We start from the raw sequence: 16,862 nt of genomic DNA, 5'->3' as shown, positions 1-16,862 counted from the left end.
AAAAATTATTAACCAACCAAACTGACCAATCCAATCTAATCCAATTTGTTTGGATTGGTTTCATGCTAATTGGATTGAATCATTTTTAAAATTCAAAGCCACTAATTGAATTAGATAGGTTTCAAGAGGAAGAAAAAAAAAATAGATATAAATCAAACTGATTAAAATATAAATAATTAAAAAATATATATTAAATAATTGGTAAATTTTTTGGTTGTATTTAACATTTATATTGATTGCATTATTTAGAAAAAGAAATATAGTTATAATTGATATAGTATTTTAATCATTTTTTTTAATCTTATTTTAAAAATAAATATTTTCATATTTTTCAAACTGTTTTAAGATTTTTAATAAATAAATAAATAAAGGGCTATTTTTACACAAATAAAAAAGTCCAAAATCCATAGCTTCAACTATAAGCATCTAAAATTCTAAGATCCAAAGTTTACAAACTAAAGTTCAAATAAATCCAAAACAGAATCGTCCATTCCAATCTAAATCAATCGAAAACCAATCATACACTCTAATCCAAACCAACTATTATTGTATTGGATTACTGTATTAGATTGAAAATTATAAAATTTATTAATAATTTGATCATGTTAGTTATTATTTAAATAAATCGGTTTCGAACTGATAATTCTGTTTAGTCGATTTGAGCATTGATCTATTAAAAGGTCCATTTGGATCCAAAATAATTTAATTAATTTGTTAAAATTTTTTAAAAATTTATCACTTTTGTAATAATTAAAATTTATAATTATAATATTTTAAAATTAAATAATTATAAAATATTTGAATATTTTAAAATATATTAATTATAATAAAAACATTTTAAACAAAGTGAATACATTTGTTTCATTTATACCAAATATTTTCCAAATCAAACAAAACCGGTTAAAGCGCGAAAAGCTAATCAAACCGACCTATTTCAATTCCATCGATTTAGTTGATCCAGTTCTCTTTACGATTATTATTTTAAAGGGATCTCTTTGTCGCTAGTGTTAAAAGCAATGTCCCTCCGCTTGAAAATAAAAAGTTATAAAAAACAAAAAAATGAAAAAATAAAATAAAAAAAAAAATGAGAACGCAAAAGTAAAATAGTATAGAAATGCCAAGTTTATAAAATAGAATAATAATCTAAGGTAATTTATTACGAGTCTTTCTGTTTCTCATCTAGTCTTCCGTTACAAGTTTCTCAAGAAGGTATTATCAAGTTTCTATTACCGAGTCTAAAGTTTCCCAGTAACAAAACTGCCTTAAACATGCAACCAAAACATTCAATTTTTTTGCTTTCAGCTAGAAACTTCACTTTGTCAAATACACATCAAAATTTACATCTCTACCAGGTACACATATCTCACAACATAAAACACAGCCGCCCCAATCATAAAGGGGCTAGCCTCGGGAAAATGGAGAAATATAGTGGATGAAAATCATTAAAAATATTTATGCATCACTTGGCCTCTTCATCAAACCCATAATCCTCCCCGAAGTATTTATCAACTAGGCCATTTGCCATATTTCTCAGGTCTTCATTTTCATGAAATTGAAATCTTTCCATGGCATCAATACCATCCTCTTGTTCAACCAGCTTTGGACCCTCTCCATTTGGCATTCCCCTCAAAACCTGCATGCATAAAAAAATAAATAGGAATATTTATTCATATGAATTAAAAAATGGATAAAGGAATGGTCATTCCTATTAATGTGTTTAGTTATTACGTTGAATTAGATCTCATGTTTAGCATTTGTAAATAATTTTTTTTTTCAAAATTATCAAAGTTGGTAAAAATTAATTAAAAGTAAAATTTTATAGTTATTTACGTATTTTTCGTAAGTATGTTCATTCTTGAAATAAAGGAATACCAATTCTGAGATTTTTAAAAAGAAATAGCTACTCCTTGAAATGGGGAAATATGTATTCCTATGGAGTAGATATTCCTGGAATTGAAATTATATCAAACAAAGGAATAGCTAAATCTCTGGAATAGCTATTCTATTCCTATATCTATTATGTATACCAAACGTGCCCTAAATGTAAAAGAGGAACCAGATCATGATATAGCAAAAGCGATAAATGAACATCCCCACATATGCTATGCAAAGAGTCCATAGAATTTCAACTCAAGCTACAAATTCTGCAGACCAAACTATTACATTCACGTACCAGTTCCATGAACTGAAGTCCTAGCTTTGCAGCCTCAATATCAGCAGACCTAACCAACTCTGTGAAGCCAGCAAGGCATCCTTTATCAACAAGTGAAATCAAGTGATCCAAAATTAGATTTGGCCTTCCATCACCATCTGCTTGGGCAACACAGAGATTTCCCAATACATATGCTACTTCCTTTCTGATATCAAATGGTGCTGTTGAAAGAAGCCGCAACAGCAATGGCACAGCATCGCTTGAATAAATCAATTGCTTGTGTTCTACAGAACCAGCAGCTATATTAGATAGTACCCAAGCTGCTTCCTACATCAATAATAAAACTTTACATGAGCATATGTGAGATAAAACATCATGTGAAAACAACAAGGAGATGCTGCCCTACCTTCTTCAAGACACGGTGTTCACTCTTCAAACATTTTACAAGGACTCCTATTACATTACCTGCAGATATTAAATAATTACAATCTCAATGTTTAAATATAATATTCGATCAGGTTACAGCATTTTCTCTAAGAGGAAATAACTCACTTGCCTGTAATTTCATATCCTGGTACGAGAATAGCATTGGTCGTATGCAAATCACCAGCAACAAGATTACCTAAACTTCGAAGAGCCTATAAGGAATGTCATATATTAGTAGGATCCATGGACTGGAAATTCCAAAATTAATAGAAACATCTAAGGGTTTATTTTATCTGCGTATATTACATCGTGCATTATTTACCTCCACACTATCTTTGAGAGGAGATAAGGACCAAAAAACAGAAGGAAACCATTTTCACGTGTTTGAAGATAGGAGAGAAAGTTTTAAAAAAGAATTACAGAGGAAAATTTTTAACCTGAGCCAAACCGAATATTTTTTCTCAAGTTAAAAGAAACTATAGATAATGAAGACACCAAAGACCATTTGCCAAAACCCCAAAAAAAAAAAAAAAACCATGACCCTAAATTACCTTTGTATCCTCAAATACAAACATTATCCGTATCACACAAAACATTAGTGAAAAACGATAAAATCAAAAGTAACAAAAAGCACCAAATAAAATTTACCAAATTTTGACATGGCAGCTTCCCAATTGTTAAAAAACATAAACACAGACATTCGTATATAAGCAAGACCAAATACAAGCCAATAAAACAAAATCATATCGGTTATCATCCAAGATTTGACAAACTACTTTAGTGAGTTGAATCATTGTAAAATCAAATTTTAAGCACATATCTTTCTATATCTTACTTTCTTTTCCAGATGGAAATTAAATTCCAGCCTAACAAAAGAAAGAAAACCAGAATCCCCCATTGAGTTTTCTCTCCCCAAAATGTATGTCCTCTATTTTCTTTCATTGATCTCTTCACATCCAAAGATAAAGTAACATTAGATAAAAAAATGGAGACACAATGCTTAGAAAAGTTAAGTTGAAGAGAGTTTAGTATAGAGTATGCTGGACTATAGACAATTCCCAAGAGAATTACAATTTTTCTCGACCTATATCATTACCACTGTCAGATTATAGAAATCAAACAAACAAGACACAAAAAGTTAGAAAGTGAAAAATATGGATAAGAAAACCAAGTACTGCAATTCAACAAGAAGTATTATTAACTTTATAGTATTCACATAATCTAAAAGTCTAAAATGCATCCATTACTCAGGAAAAAGATAAGGTCATTGAGACAAACATATGTTCCTCATTATTATTCTTTTCCCTTAATTTTTTTAGGCATGTTACCGGAATGAGCAACTGCAAACTGTTCGATGTTGCCAATCTCTCCACAAGCAATTGAAGGACATCACTCTTCACTAACATGCTGGTAGCAACATTTGAAAGGGCAGATAGATATACAACAACCCATGCTACTTCAGTCGCCAACTCATCATCCCTAATTTTAGAAAAGAGTTTATTATACTTAGTTCTCACAAGATTTTCAGGATAAGTCTTTTATTTCCACCATGAAAAGGACAAAATAGAAACCAAGGCAATGTAAATTTTTACAGAAACAAACATAAATGACCTGAATATAATAATAGTTAATTCCACAGTTTACTACTTACGCTTTTCTCAAGTGCCGAATAATCGCATCCAATACCCCATCAACTCTAATGAGGTCTGTTGCTGCCTTAGGATCTGGCCCCTATGTTCAAGCAAAGTAACTGATGTTATTTTGTACTGATTGTTATGAGACGTAAACAACTTGCCTACACACCAACTTACACATCCTAATCAACATAAAAAGCATAATAAATTTATTCCCAAATTGTGGATTGCATAAATTCAAGCCCTTTCACTAGCCCTTAGATAAAACACTTAAACAAACATTCAGTAACAATAAAAATCCAAGATACAATCAGAACAGAAAATCACAAGTATTCTTGCAATTAAATTTCTTAATATGAATGATGAGTCAAGGAAGTCAGGCAAAAAAGTCATTGCATTCCTAAAAAGAAGTGCAATCATTGTAAAAATGTGCATATTAGCCAGAGAATGTTATTAAAAGTTTTAGTACCTTGATTAGATTTGACAATGCCCAAGCAGCTGTTCTTACTGTAGAACCTTTGTTTGGAAGCATCATTCTTGCAAGAGATGGTAAGGCGCCTTGAGATAGCAAAACATTTCTTAGCTCCTCTCCTTCACCAGCAACATTTCCCAATGCCCATGCACACTGCTCAGCAACAGGCAAGGAACTCTTTTCTGCAAGTGTTCGAAATTATAGTGCAAAGCCAAAAAAAAAAAAAAAAAAAAAAAAATTATCAGAAATGGTTGTACATGTAAAATAATCAATCTATGACAAACTTAACTTTTCAATAGTCAAATCCCTGAAAAACAGTGGGAAATAAAACAATCCAAAAATGTTGTGAATTCAACTTCCCACCGTGTAAATGGTATTCAAAAATCAAAAGCAATACTTTACAACCACTTGGACAATTTTATAATGTTTCATGCTACACTCTAATACTAACCTATTATTCAATACTTTTTTCGAAAGGAAAAATAAAATATCATTCTCTGGAATTGGAAAGAAATGCACTAGAGATAAAAACCTCCAAGATGAGCAATAAGCAATGGCAAAGCAGGCAGCAAAGCTTTTGTTTCTTCAGGTTTTCCGGCTGCTATGTTTGTAAGGCACCATGCTGCCTCAAGCAACTATAATGTACAAGCAAAAAAGAAATAATCAGAACTGATTTTATATTAAAAAAGTTCAGTCTGTCAAACACGCATATCCAGAATTGACTAACAAAAACCATTATGCATCATAGCAACATCAACTTGAATTCTAAGAATCCAACCAAAGGATCCTTTATCCAGACTTTCCTCCCTTTATTTTAAACTACTTGACCAATTTTTATTTTTATTTTTTTTTTCGCTGATACAAGATTTACATGCAAATTCCATTAGCAGTGAACTCAAAATTAAACATAAAATCTGGCAAGTTCTTCAAACCTGTTCATCAGGAGAGCCAAATGAAAGACACTGCACAAGTATAGGTATTGCTCCAGCTCTGAGAGCAGATTCAGCAGGAGGGAACTCAGATCTCGATAATAAGCGCCTTAACTCACGAAGAGTACTCACCCTCTTATGCAAGGCACCTTTTCCCCTATTAATTAAACAGCGAAGAGAGTTTAAACCAATTCTAATGAATGGCTGAAGCAGCCTAGAAAAAAGCAAATATCAAGCAACATCGACAACAAACTGCCATGCACTAGGAAAAATACACTAAAGACAAATTTATAAGGGGAAGATCAAAAATTTATTTGCACACTGGCAAGAGTTTGGATGTTATAAAGCATTAACCAAAGACAAGCAAACAACAAGAACATGAATACAGTTACAGTTTCAGCAAAGCAACTGAGCATGGCCAAGCGTATCTTGAATAGTGTCTTTACGTATAAAGTTTCATGAGAAGCCACCTTTTTTTTTGCCACACAGCTATACCTCTAGAACTCCAGACTTTTTTCATCAGTTTCCATTTACGACCTACTATGATGATAAGAATGACTAACGAGTATCTACCACCATATTCAATCGTATTAAGAAGATTCCAAGTCTGTTTTATACATAAAATCAGTATTAACATACTGGTATGCAACTGCAGACTTTAACTCATCCACTGCTGAAGAAGTTTGGGCCTCCAAAATTGACTGCTCTTCATCAATCATCATTTCACTTTCAATGGGAGTATCATTATCACCACTAGTCCCTACTCTGCATAGACGCTTTGCACGCACCAATGACTCTCGTCTTTCTTTCCCAACTGTAACTGCATGTTGCCGTCTTCGATGCGCCGCAACATTCCCAACTAAACATCAGAGACCGTATTATCATCTAATAAATTATATAAAGAAAAAAAGAAAATATTGTAAAATTTTAGGTTTTTCCCATTTGGTCTTGAATACAATAGGAGAAGTAAATGCAGGTTAATCCAGCTTTCTTATGCCTAATACAAAATGCTCCATCTGGTCGCCGTAAAATTGGAAGAAAATTTGAAATTTATCGAACCGATTCATTTCGTTGATCCCCAAAAAAGCAAAAATCATTCAGCTGTGAGTCATTAATTCTAACTGCGAAATACTCACGGCTCAGTCTTGGACAACCAAATGCATACCGAACTATTCATCTATGTCCTTTTTCTAACTATCAATTGGTTCAATTCCATAACATAAAATAAAAAACAAAAATAATAATAATAATAATGATAATAGCACATGTGTTTCCAAGTATCACTTCTCCTTCCATTTTCCCCAATTTTCTCGGCAACCAAACAGAGTATTAGCAGTGATTAGACTAACGTGAAACGACCTAAAAAGGCTTAAAAAAGGGCAGAATGAGAAAAAGGAAGGCACCTGAGGACTTAATAGGGTCTCTTCTGTGAGAAGTGAAGGCATCATCGGCCATTATAGTAATAAGAGCTCGCAGCAGAGAAATAAGCGGGGTTTTTGGAAGAGAACCAAATTGGGGTTTAGGATTTAGGGACGCTTACGCGGGCAAGCGTGGATTTTCGCCCCCTTTTGATTGCTCATTTCTGTTCTGTTTCTCTTTAACGAATTTTGAAAATGGTTCCCGTAAGGTTTCCTCATATTTCATTGTTGTCCCTCGCTTTTTCTTGATATATCATTATTGACCCTCGTTTGTCTTCTTTCTTTCTTTATTATTATTATGTTTTTTTTTTTATCAGCTTGGATTTGGTGAAGTAAAAGGTTGAGGGACGTGCACAAGTGACAAATTTTAGAATCAGAATCACTTCTTCTTTTTTTTTTTTTTTTTTTTTTTTTCCCCATCATTTTTCAATCATATTTAATCATGGATTGTCAATTTAATAGAAAATAATATTTTTTTTTTATTAAAAAATTTAAAATACAATTAAATTAAATTAAATTAAACATGTATTAGTATATCCATTTTTTTTTTCTTTTTTTGTGAATATGTTGGTGTGTATTTCATAACAAAAAACAAAACAAACAAATAAACAAATTAGAGAATCAAGCACAACTTTGAAAAATGACAAAGTTTCACATGGATTAATAGATAAATTGATATGAAAAAAACCTATGATAAGCTCGAATAAAGATTTGTCGATAACACATTGGAAGCTTGGGGTTTCCTATAGAGATTTTAGGAGGCTTATTATAAATACAGTTGAAATAAGGCTATTGATTAATGGTAGTGGAGATGGTTCTGTTACTTCATCATCTAAAGGGCATGGAGATTCGCTGCCATCTTTTTCTTTCCATTCTTAACTTAGATATTTTCTCAAGGTTATTTAACAAGGAAGAGAAGAGCCAATGCTTGAATGGAAATAAGATTAGCGAAGCTGTCCTGGCTGTGTCCCATCTGCTATAAAATGTCTATCCACATAAGAAGATGGTCCATCAAACTATGTCGTTATATTTTGAAGTAAAACCGCAAAACTATGTCGTTAGTTTCAAATTAATTTGGGTTAAAATAATGTTTAACCCAAAAACTCATAAATACAGTAAAAACAATTTATGATAACACTCTATATTAAAATAATCTTCATCTAATTATAAAAAATTTTGATTGTGATTTAGGTCAATTATAAATAAGAATAAACTCTATATTACAAAAAACTCTAAATTTTTTTATGTCTTGTGCTAAGGAATTTCACTTCTACAATAATTATCTATAAATTGTAAAAAAAATATATAGTATCTTACATACAATGTTCAATATGACATAAAATATTTAGGTGAAATTGTTTGGAACAATAATTTATTCTTTAAAATTGTTATAATTCATCGAAATGGATACCTTTTTGATGAAGCCAAAATATTTTTAATTACAATTCTATTAAGTTATAATTTCCTTATAGTTATAAAATTAGTTTTGCTCCAGCAATATGGTTATAAAGAGGTTTTACTGTATATAAATCCAAATTGACATTAAATCATAATTAAGAAAATTACATTATTTAAAAAATAGTAATTGAAACAAAAAAACTTAATTGAAAATTTTAAAAAGATTCCTTTTTTTAAATGAAATTGTTATTTATTTTTTTATCATTTATAATAATTTTTTTTATTTTTATATTAGCATGGAATATAAATAATGTATTGACTGAATCAACCTTATTTAAAAAAATAAAATATAAAAAAATGAAAGAATAATTAAACAACACAAATATCCTTTGCATAGCTAGATGAAGCCAAAATGTGTTTCCATTTAGGATTCAAACCATTCAATCAAGCTAGGTTATGAGTTACTTAATTGGATTCAATTCAAAGTCATACTTGTATATGCATTTCATTTTAAAATGAAAATCAATGCATTTTATGTAAAAAATTATGCAATATTCTAAACTTGAAAATAAGTTTATTTATTTATTTACCTTTTTTTAAATAAGTTTAATTTAGACGCGTAAAGGGGTTTTTTTAAGCGGCGCTTAACGTGGGTAGCAGCACTTTGTAGTCTCGTTGGTGTTGGGTGGCTAACAAACTAGGCCGCTTTCCAACTCAAATCGTTCAAATAAATGCAGGCATCAAATTGCGGGCCCAACCTCGAACCTCCTCCAATAATACAATAATTTGGTTGTTGATTTTTAATTAAATACTAAATACTCATTTTCGGTTGGATTATGGCCTTGAATCTTGGTTTAAATAAATTTGTCTAATTGTCTATACCCCACTCTTCTAATTGCCAAATTGACATTACTTTGTGGTCCTTTTTATTTATTTATTTTTCCCACCGAATAAAATCAAGCCGAAGCACACACATAAAAAATACAAAAAAAAAAAAGTAAATAAATTAAGTGATCTTTTTTTTGGTAATAAAATAAATTAAGTGATTGGATTGATGGTCTAGGGGCAACGAGCATGTGTCTGGCTTTATGAATTGGTCCCCTTTTGTGAACGCTAAATATGGTATGCTATGCATGTATAGTTAGCCATGTCAAATCTCAAAAGTTTAGGGAACGAAAAGTTGTTAAGATGAAACCAGAGGAATTAGACATTTGTCAATCTCTTAGTTATTGTAATTTTAACACCCAAAATACAATCAGAAGTACATAGATTTACTTAATGCAATTGACATAAATTTTAAGTAGGAGGTCCATAAAATCAACCAAAATTATTTATTTATTTATTTATTTATTTATTTAATATTGAGAGTACGTATTAATGGGTAACCGAAAAAATAAATATTGATAACACTATTATTTAAACCAATTTAATATTTTCTGTTGATATTTTATTAAAATATCAAATATGGAAAAAAATAATATTCATAATCCATAAAAAAAAAAAAATCATGTGAACTCTTCAGTGGATTAGTTTGGTAAAAAGTTGTATGAACTTTTACCAACGGTAGGAAAAAAGAATAGGAGAGAGAGAGAGAGAGAGAGAGAGAGAGAGAGAGAGGGGCAGCGTACTTAGACAAGAGAGAGAAGTGTCGGAGACTTGTAGCATCTGATCCTTTTCACCCAAATTAGGAGGGGCGGTTAAATTAAGTGGGACCCATTAAGACTAAACGCAAGATAGTGGGGACACAATAACAAAACCAGCTGGTCTTCTTCATATTCTCTCATCATTGAAACCTTCTTTCGCAAGATCTGATTTTTTTTTTCCCTCTTTAACAAAAGAGAGAGAGAGAGAGAAAGAGAGAGAGAGGGGCAAGTGGCTAAGAAATGCACCTCCAAGTCTTTAAAAATCTTTTTGTTTTGTTTTGTGGAGAAAAAGAAAGAGAGAACCATCAAACGAAGTGAAACAAGCTTCTTCGAGATCTGTCCACTTTTGTATGCAGGTTCTTTCAGTTTCTTTATCCTTGGAGGTTTGGAACCCAACATTTTGAGCTGGGTTCCAATTTATTTCCTTTTTTCCTTTGTATATAATTTTTATTCTTTTATTTTTTTTATGAATAGATGTTTGTGTTTTTTTTTCCACTGTTGATGTCGGCTACTAATTTTGTTTAAAAATTAGCCAAATTTAGTATCTGGGTCTTTCCCCATTTTGGATTTTGAAGCTGTCCAGTTGCTCTTATTTTGTTTGTTTGTCTGTTTGTTTGTTGAGTAAATTTATAGAAGAGACTGTAGAATGTAGGCTTTATATCTCTTGGATAAAATATTGGAACAGTTCCTCCTTCTCTGCCGGAATTTCATTAATGTAGCTTAATTATGTGGATTTTTTTTCATTCTGTGGTGAAACAACCCAAGGTAGAGCTGGGATTTGTAGTTTTGTTTCTTCCTCCTTCCCATAGATTTCTTACTTTTCATAGGCTGTGTCCGGAAAATTTCGTCATTTTCTTGTTCCCTGGTAGCTTATATTAAGAATCGTGCCTTGTCATGGCCCTTCTCAGACTCTTGGCCTTTTTCACTTGAAATTTTAAATGTCTAGAAATGTTATGAATATTGCCTCTGGAGAGGTCAATTATTCTGTTGCATTGATGATTGAATTTTCATATTTTGATTTCTCATTCAAAAGGATCAAGTAGAGGAATGATAAAAAGATGGGAAGGAAAGGAAATTGGTTTTCTAGTGTAAAGAAAGCTCTTAGCCCTGACTCCAAAGAGAAGAAGGACCAGGTTGGAAGATATTTCATTTTTTATTATTTCTATTACTTATGTCCTACTCTTCAAATTGGGTTTTGAATATTTAAGTTACTATTCTTCAGATATCGAATAAGTCGAAGAAGAAATGGTTTGGCAAGCAAAAACAACGAGATTCCGACTCTACATCTTTGGAACCTGTTACATTGCCATCTCCTCCTCCACAAGAAGAGGTGATATTAACAAATGCAGAGAATGAACAGAACAATCATGATTACTCAGACGTGGTTGCCCCTACTGTGACTGTTGAGACTGTGGCTGCTCCTACACAGCCTGCCACAGAGGTTGTCCAACTGACTACAGTTGCTCAGCCTAAGTTTGCTGGCAAATCTGGGGAAGAAGCAGCAGCAATCATGATTCAAACAGCATTCCGAGGATACCTGGTATGAACTTGAAAATTTCTTATTAAAACTCATCTAGTTTGATTATCTCTTTAATTATGATATTTGAAAGTCTGCATGTGGATGATAGGAACATATACGATAGATACTTTTTGGTTTATGATAACTTGATGTTCTAAACTTCAGGCTAGAAGGGCATTGCGTGCTTTAAGAGGGCTGGTTAGGCTGAAATCACTAATGGAAGGTTCTGGTGTAAAACGTCAAGCCACAAGTACCCTCCGGTGCATGCAGACTCTAGCTCGCGTGCAATCTCAGATTCGTTCTAGGAGGATCAGAATGTCAGAGGACAATCAAGCTCTTCAGAGACAACTCTTACAGAAACATGCAAAAGATCTTGAGAGCTTGCGGGTCTCTTTTATATCTCTTAAATTCTGTTATAATCTACATAAATTTCCTACTACCAGAAGCATGATTAATAGTCTAAATTTGATGTTGTGAAATTGTGTGGTTGTATTTGTTGAGGAAAGGATCTTAGGAACTCTTGGGAGACAACGTTTCTTAGCTGAGGTTTAAGTAGGGCCTGTTAATTTTATATCTTTTATGAGTCTAGGAGCATGGATTTAAAAGTTTCTTTAAAACAGTGGCAAAAATGTCTGAAAATTGCATTGCATCATCATCTCATCTCTTGTTTAAGGGCTACTCTGCACTAATAGAAGTACAGTCTCCCAAACAGTTAAAAATATCTAGAGAGCTTCTCGTCTTGAATAACCTTCGTTGGCAAGGTTTTAACTTGTTTTTTAAAATTTTTACAGCTTGGGGAGGAATGGGATGATAGCCTGCAGTCAAAGGAGCAAGTTGAAGCAAGCCTACTTAGCAAGCATGAGGCAGCTATTAGAAGAGAAAGAGCGCTAGCTTATGCATTCTCTCATCAGGTTTGCAATTCCTACCAATTTACATTAATGGTGCACAGATATTTTTGGGCCAACTAAGTGGCCCTTGACCCCTCTACCACTATTGGACAAAGCTGTAAACAGGAGCATCTAATTTTGTTAGATCCCTTTTCATAAATACCTAGGTTACAGTTGTTATCATTCAAATATCTTGTCCTCGCAACTTGGATAAGGACATTACTTTAAATTTTCTAATTCTTCACTTCATCAAGCTACTTTAATTTTGCTGCTATAAGTCTTCTAAATTATAAACTGATTTTATGAAATGCCATGATCCTCTAGTTGAATTTCTGATATATGGCTTACCAATTAGCGTTGCATTTTTTTTCAAGTTGTGTGATAACATGTTTTAAGTGAATAAGTTTCCGATAGCTAATTAAATATCAACTAATGATGGCTGTCGTCGCCTCATGGGAATGCTATTGAATATTCGCCATACAATTGCTGTTCCTTCAATTTGAATTGAATCAACCAACTCTTAGAGTCTAACTCCGGATCACTTGACAGCAAACCTTGAAGAATTCTTCAAGATCTGTGAACCCAATGTTCATGGATCCAAGCAATCCCAGCTGGGGTTGGAGCTGGTTGGAACGGTGGATGGCTGCCAGGCCATGGGAAAGTCGTGGTACAATGGATAAAGATTTGCCAAATGACCACTCATCTGTTAAGAGTCAAAGCATTAACGGTGGAGAAATCAATAAATCATATGCTCGGTACCTTCTCAATTCTGAAAAGGATTCACCAACAGCCAGCCAAAAGACAACCCAATCTGCATTCCAGTCCCCTCAAACTCCGTCAAAACCAGTTTTCTCAACACTACCGAAGAAGGTGAAGTCAGCAAGCCCAAGGGGCCGTCGAATTCTAGATGATGACACTAAAAGCATGGTTAGTGTGCAATCTGATAAGTTTAGGAGGCACAGCATTGGTGGGTCATCAATTAGAGATGATGAGAGCCTTGCAAGCTCCCCAGCACTTCCAAGCTACATGGTACCGACTGAATCTGCAAGAGCAAAGTCCCGCTTGCAAAGCCCATTCGGATCAGAAAAGAATGGAGTGCTGGAGAAGGGATCCTCAGAATCCGCAAAGAAACGGCTATCATTCCCAGCCTCTCCTGCCAGGCCCAGGCGGCATTCTGGTCCCCCAAAGGTAGACACGAGTTCTGTTACAGAAAACAATGAGACCAATGGCATCGTCGCTCACATTGTCAGTTAATCATATTGAACAGAAGAGCAGAGGGATAGCAGCTTTATGGGGTTTCAGAAAGGCAAGGAGAAATGGAGGTATAGAAATGAAAGCTCATTTTCATTTGTGAATCATCCAATTTATTTAGTTTATAAATTCTCAGAAGTTGGTGTGGGGTATAAGTAATCTCTAGGGAAGTGGAAAATCTCATGTTATTTCCTTTCCCACATTTGTTTATTGATATTTCTTATTATTTTCTTTCATATTTGTGTGGGTTGTTCTTAACATTGTAATGAATGTCAGAAACCCATCTTGTGTCTTGAATGCATTACCCATAAACAACAGATGACATTCTGTTAATTTTATTGAATACTCAAATTGTTATATTTATTTGTGTTTTATGGCATTCTGTTGGGTATATCCTGCTGTTTCTTAGGCAAAACACCAATCTCCATTTGGAATAATTTGGTTATTGCATCCACAGCTGTGCATGAATTTTCGATGATAATGACCAGGTGCCGTTGGTTTAGCTAGAGTTATAATATTGGATTACATTCAACTTTTATAAATGTTTAAAAAAATAATAAAATAAAAATAAAAATAAAAATTCTGGCTTGGCTAATTTTCTTTTTAAAAAAATTATATTATAATTTTTACTTTATGATAATCCATCCAATTTCAATTTTATAAAAAATATTGTCGAACTTGGATTATTATTCGAGAGATTGCAGAGACATATATTTGTGAGGTTATAGCCTTAGTGAAGCTATTGTTTTTTTTTTTTTTTTTCCTTTTTTTTTTCCCTAACATAGGTCAGGTGATGATTATAAAATAGAGATAATGTTATCAAAAGTCCTTAAACTATATTCTATATGATATTTTAGTCCCTGCATTATTTTTTTTTGACAATTCTATTCCGAAATTCTTTCAAACAATATACTGTTGATCTCAAATCCAAATTCCATCTAAATATTTAACAGAATATGTACATATTTTTTATGTGCTAATTTTCCGAGGACATTAAAAGTTATTTTAACTTAACAATTTTCTGCCTCTTCATTATTATTGCAAATCATGATAAACAGTTACAAATCATGAATGCTGCAACCTTTGTTTTGAAATTTATAAATATGGCTTGAAAAAATTCTTCAATTTTAAACATCCTATTAATTCAAAATATTCTGTTAGTTTACAAAATAGAAAATTCAACACTACTTTTATACAACTTTATCATACAAGATTGCAACAAGAAAATATAAGATAATTCAATATTCAAGTCCAAGTTAATTAACAGAATTGGATAAAAATAAAAATATTAGATATCAAATTTAATCAATTCTCAAAAAAAAAAAAAAGTCAAATTTAATCATTTTTTTTTAAAAAAAAAGGAAGTTAAATTTACTCTTTAAAAATATATCAAATTTCTCCAAATTAATACCCAATGCAATAAATTGCCTGTGAAAAAAGGATAAAACCTACAAATTCATTTCTTCTCTCTCCTAAAAATTATCATCTACCAAAAATCAACTTCCCAAAATTCACAAAATATCCTCTCTATATGGACGCATATCTCTCCACCACCTGCTTCCCAGCAGCCCCATGCCATCTGGAGTTGGAAGTCGAAGTGGAGCTTGAGTGTGTCTTTGGTTCAGTAGCCTTTTTGCCTTTGATGAACTATTTAGTGCACCAATGATCAGACTAGACAAGTAGCCATAACCAGTATTTACCAAAAAAGTACCCATAATCGATGCAGTATTGAAAGGTTATAGCCCCAAGAGTAATGGAGTTTGGTAGGATGAAAACTAAAAAGATATTCTGGAAAGGAGACACTCATGGTTATTGAGTAGAAATGATCTTTCGTACTTTTATAAAATTGACACATAAAAGACATGTACATATTCAGTTAAATATTTGAATGGAATTTAAATTTAAAATGAATACTATATGGTTTTAAAAAGATTAGGAGTTTAATTGTCACAAAAAATGATTTAGAGACTTAAATGTTACATAATATATAGTTTAAGAATTTTTAACGACATAAATAAAAATAATAAAAATAAGTAAAAAAAAACATAGGTCAGTGCAGAATCCTCCCTCCTTAGATTAAAAACATATTTGGGAAGTTGTGACGTTTTAAAATGGATTAATTATTTTTGAAAATTGTAGAAAAGTTACTCCTAAGACTAGAAAAAATACAAATACATAAATAACTATTTTATTTCCGGTCTATTCTTCATAACAGACGTATTCTTGAAGTGCAGTATATATATATATATATATATATATTTCTATTTTTTGTCTATTTGCAATGCTTCAAGTTTAGTATTACATTCTTTAAGTTACATATTATAAGTACGGCATTTGTTAACAATGGTGACCATTATTAATCGATCCAGATTATATAACAATCTAATTCGTAGAATGCTATAAATTTACTTTTTTATTTTTGTTGTCTTAATAAGTCAAAAGAGATTTTAATAAGGCAAATAATTTTTTAGTTTCAATCCTAATAGTCTCTTATAATAACAAATAATATTATTTTAATTTTTTATTTAACATCATTTCCAATTTATGTTCGATTTCTGATACACAATTACATATTACACTCAAACTACACGTAATAAGACACTCGCATGGCCATGATGCCCAGTAGAATGAAACTTCTCTCCATAGTATAGTCATCCTTAACAAATTAAATTATATAGGTCCCCATAAATAAGGTAAATTTAGCTCCCAATATCGTTTTTGTTTTATTTGTAACTTTTTTTTTTTTTTTTTTTATTTTTTTTATTCTGGTAGTTTGTATTGGCAATTTTCACCGTTTTTCCTAAACTGTAAGGGTATTTTCATTTTGCTCCCTCTAAACATTTTTTTTCTTTTTTTTCTTGTCTCACTTGGGTCCTCAAATATATGGAAAAGTCCAGCATTGGTCCAAATCTATTTCCCATTTATTTTGCCAACAAAAGTAGCATGTGCATGTCACGCATGTCATTACTGAGTATGATTGGTCAAATTACAAGCATTGATGTGAAATTTGCATTGGCATAAAAAACCTGTGGAGTTTCAATAAAATTCTAATTGCGAAGCTGGGTTGGCTTCTGACTACAGAGGAAAAGCTGTAGGTCAAAGCTTTAAAAACTAAATACTTTTCCTATTCATC

The 16,862-nt window shown here is 32.0% G+C and overlaps 2 protein-coding genes across 3 annotated transcripts; one reads left to right on the top strand and one right to left on the bottom strand.

The window, feature by feature from the left end:
• Positions 1-1,122: 1,122 nt before the first annotated feature.
• Positions 1,123-7,247, bottom strand: LOC107435600 (importin subunit alpha-9). Its single transcript, XM_016047234.4, has 11 exons — positions 7,017-7,247; positions 6,253-6,472; positions 5,617-5,770; positions 5,217-5,319; positions 4,682-4,866; positions 4,230-4,309; positions 3,907-4,057; positions 2,709-2,790; positions 2,559-2,617; positions 2,174-2,479; positions 1,123-1,633 (listed from the first exon to the last, which is right to left on the bottom strand). Exons 1-11 carry the CDS (start codon positions 7,066-7,068, stop codon positions 1,460-1,462), a joined length of 1,566 nt encoding a protein of 521 aa, XP_015902720.2. The 5' UTR covers positions 7,069-7,247; the 3' UTR covers positions 1,123-1,459.
• A 2,981-nt stretch (positions 7,248-10,228) lies between these two features.
• LOC107435599 (protein IQ-DOMAIN 2) lies at positions 10,229-14,088 on the top strand. Of its 2 annotated transcripts, none has more exons than XM_016047233.4 (6): positions 10,229-10,455; positions 11,106-11,205; positions 11,295-11,612; positions 11,757-11,978; positions 12,383-12,502; positions 13,028-14,088. In XM_016047233.4, the coding sequence occupies exons 2-6, from the start codon at positions 11,131-11,133 to the stop codon at positions 13,730-13,732; spliced, it is 1,440 nt and encodes a 479-aa protein (XP_015902719.1). In that variant the 5' UTR covers positions 10,229-10,455; positions 11,106-11,130; the 3' UTR covers positions 13,733-14,088. The 2 variants fall into 2 exon arrangements, with proteins under 2 accessions (XP_015902719.1, XP_015902718.1); XM_016047232.4 differs by having other exon boundaries at positions 10,230-10,428.
• The last annotated feature ends 2,774 nt before the right edge of the window (positions 14,089-16,862 follow it).

The sequence above is a fragment of the Ziziphus jujuba genome, chromosome 11 (genome assembly GCF_031755915.1).
Source record: "Ziziphus jujuba cultivar Dongzao chromosome 11, ASM3175591v1".
Classification (NCBI taxonomy): domain Eukaryota; kingdom Viridiplantae; phylum Streptophyta; class Magnoliopsida; order Rosales; family Rhamnaceae; genus Ziziphus; species Ziziphus jujuba.
This window is presented reverse-complemented; position numbering and strand designations above follow the sequence as displayed.

Bases quoted from the DNA above. Each gene is read 5' to 3' on its own strand.
- LOC107435600 (XM_016047234.4), bottom strand. From the start codon at position 7,068: ATGGCCGATGATGCCTTCACTTCTCACAGAAGAGACCCTATTAAGTCC. The intron at 4,867-5,216 runs GTTTTTATCTCT...GAACACTTGCAG, and splicing joins GCTTATTGCTCATCTTGGAG to AAAAGAGTTCCTTGCCTGTT. The intron at 2,618-2,708 runs GCAAGTGAGTTA...TAATATCTGCAG, and splicing joins ACCAGGATATGAAATTACAG to GTAATGTAATAGGAGTCCTT.
- LOC107435599 (XM_016047233.4), top strand. From the start codon at position 11,131: ATGGGAAGGAAAGGAAATTGGTTTTCTAGTGTAAAGAAAGCTCTTAGC. The intron at 11,206-11,294 runs GTTGGAAGATAT...ACTATTCTTCAG, and splicing joins CCAAAGAGAAGAAGGACCAG to ATATCGAATAAGTCGAAGAA. The intron at 12,503-13,027 runs GTTTGCAATTCC...ATCACTTGACAG, and splicing joins CTTATGCATTCTCTCATCAG to CAAACCTTGAAGAATTCTTC.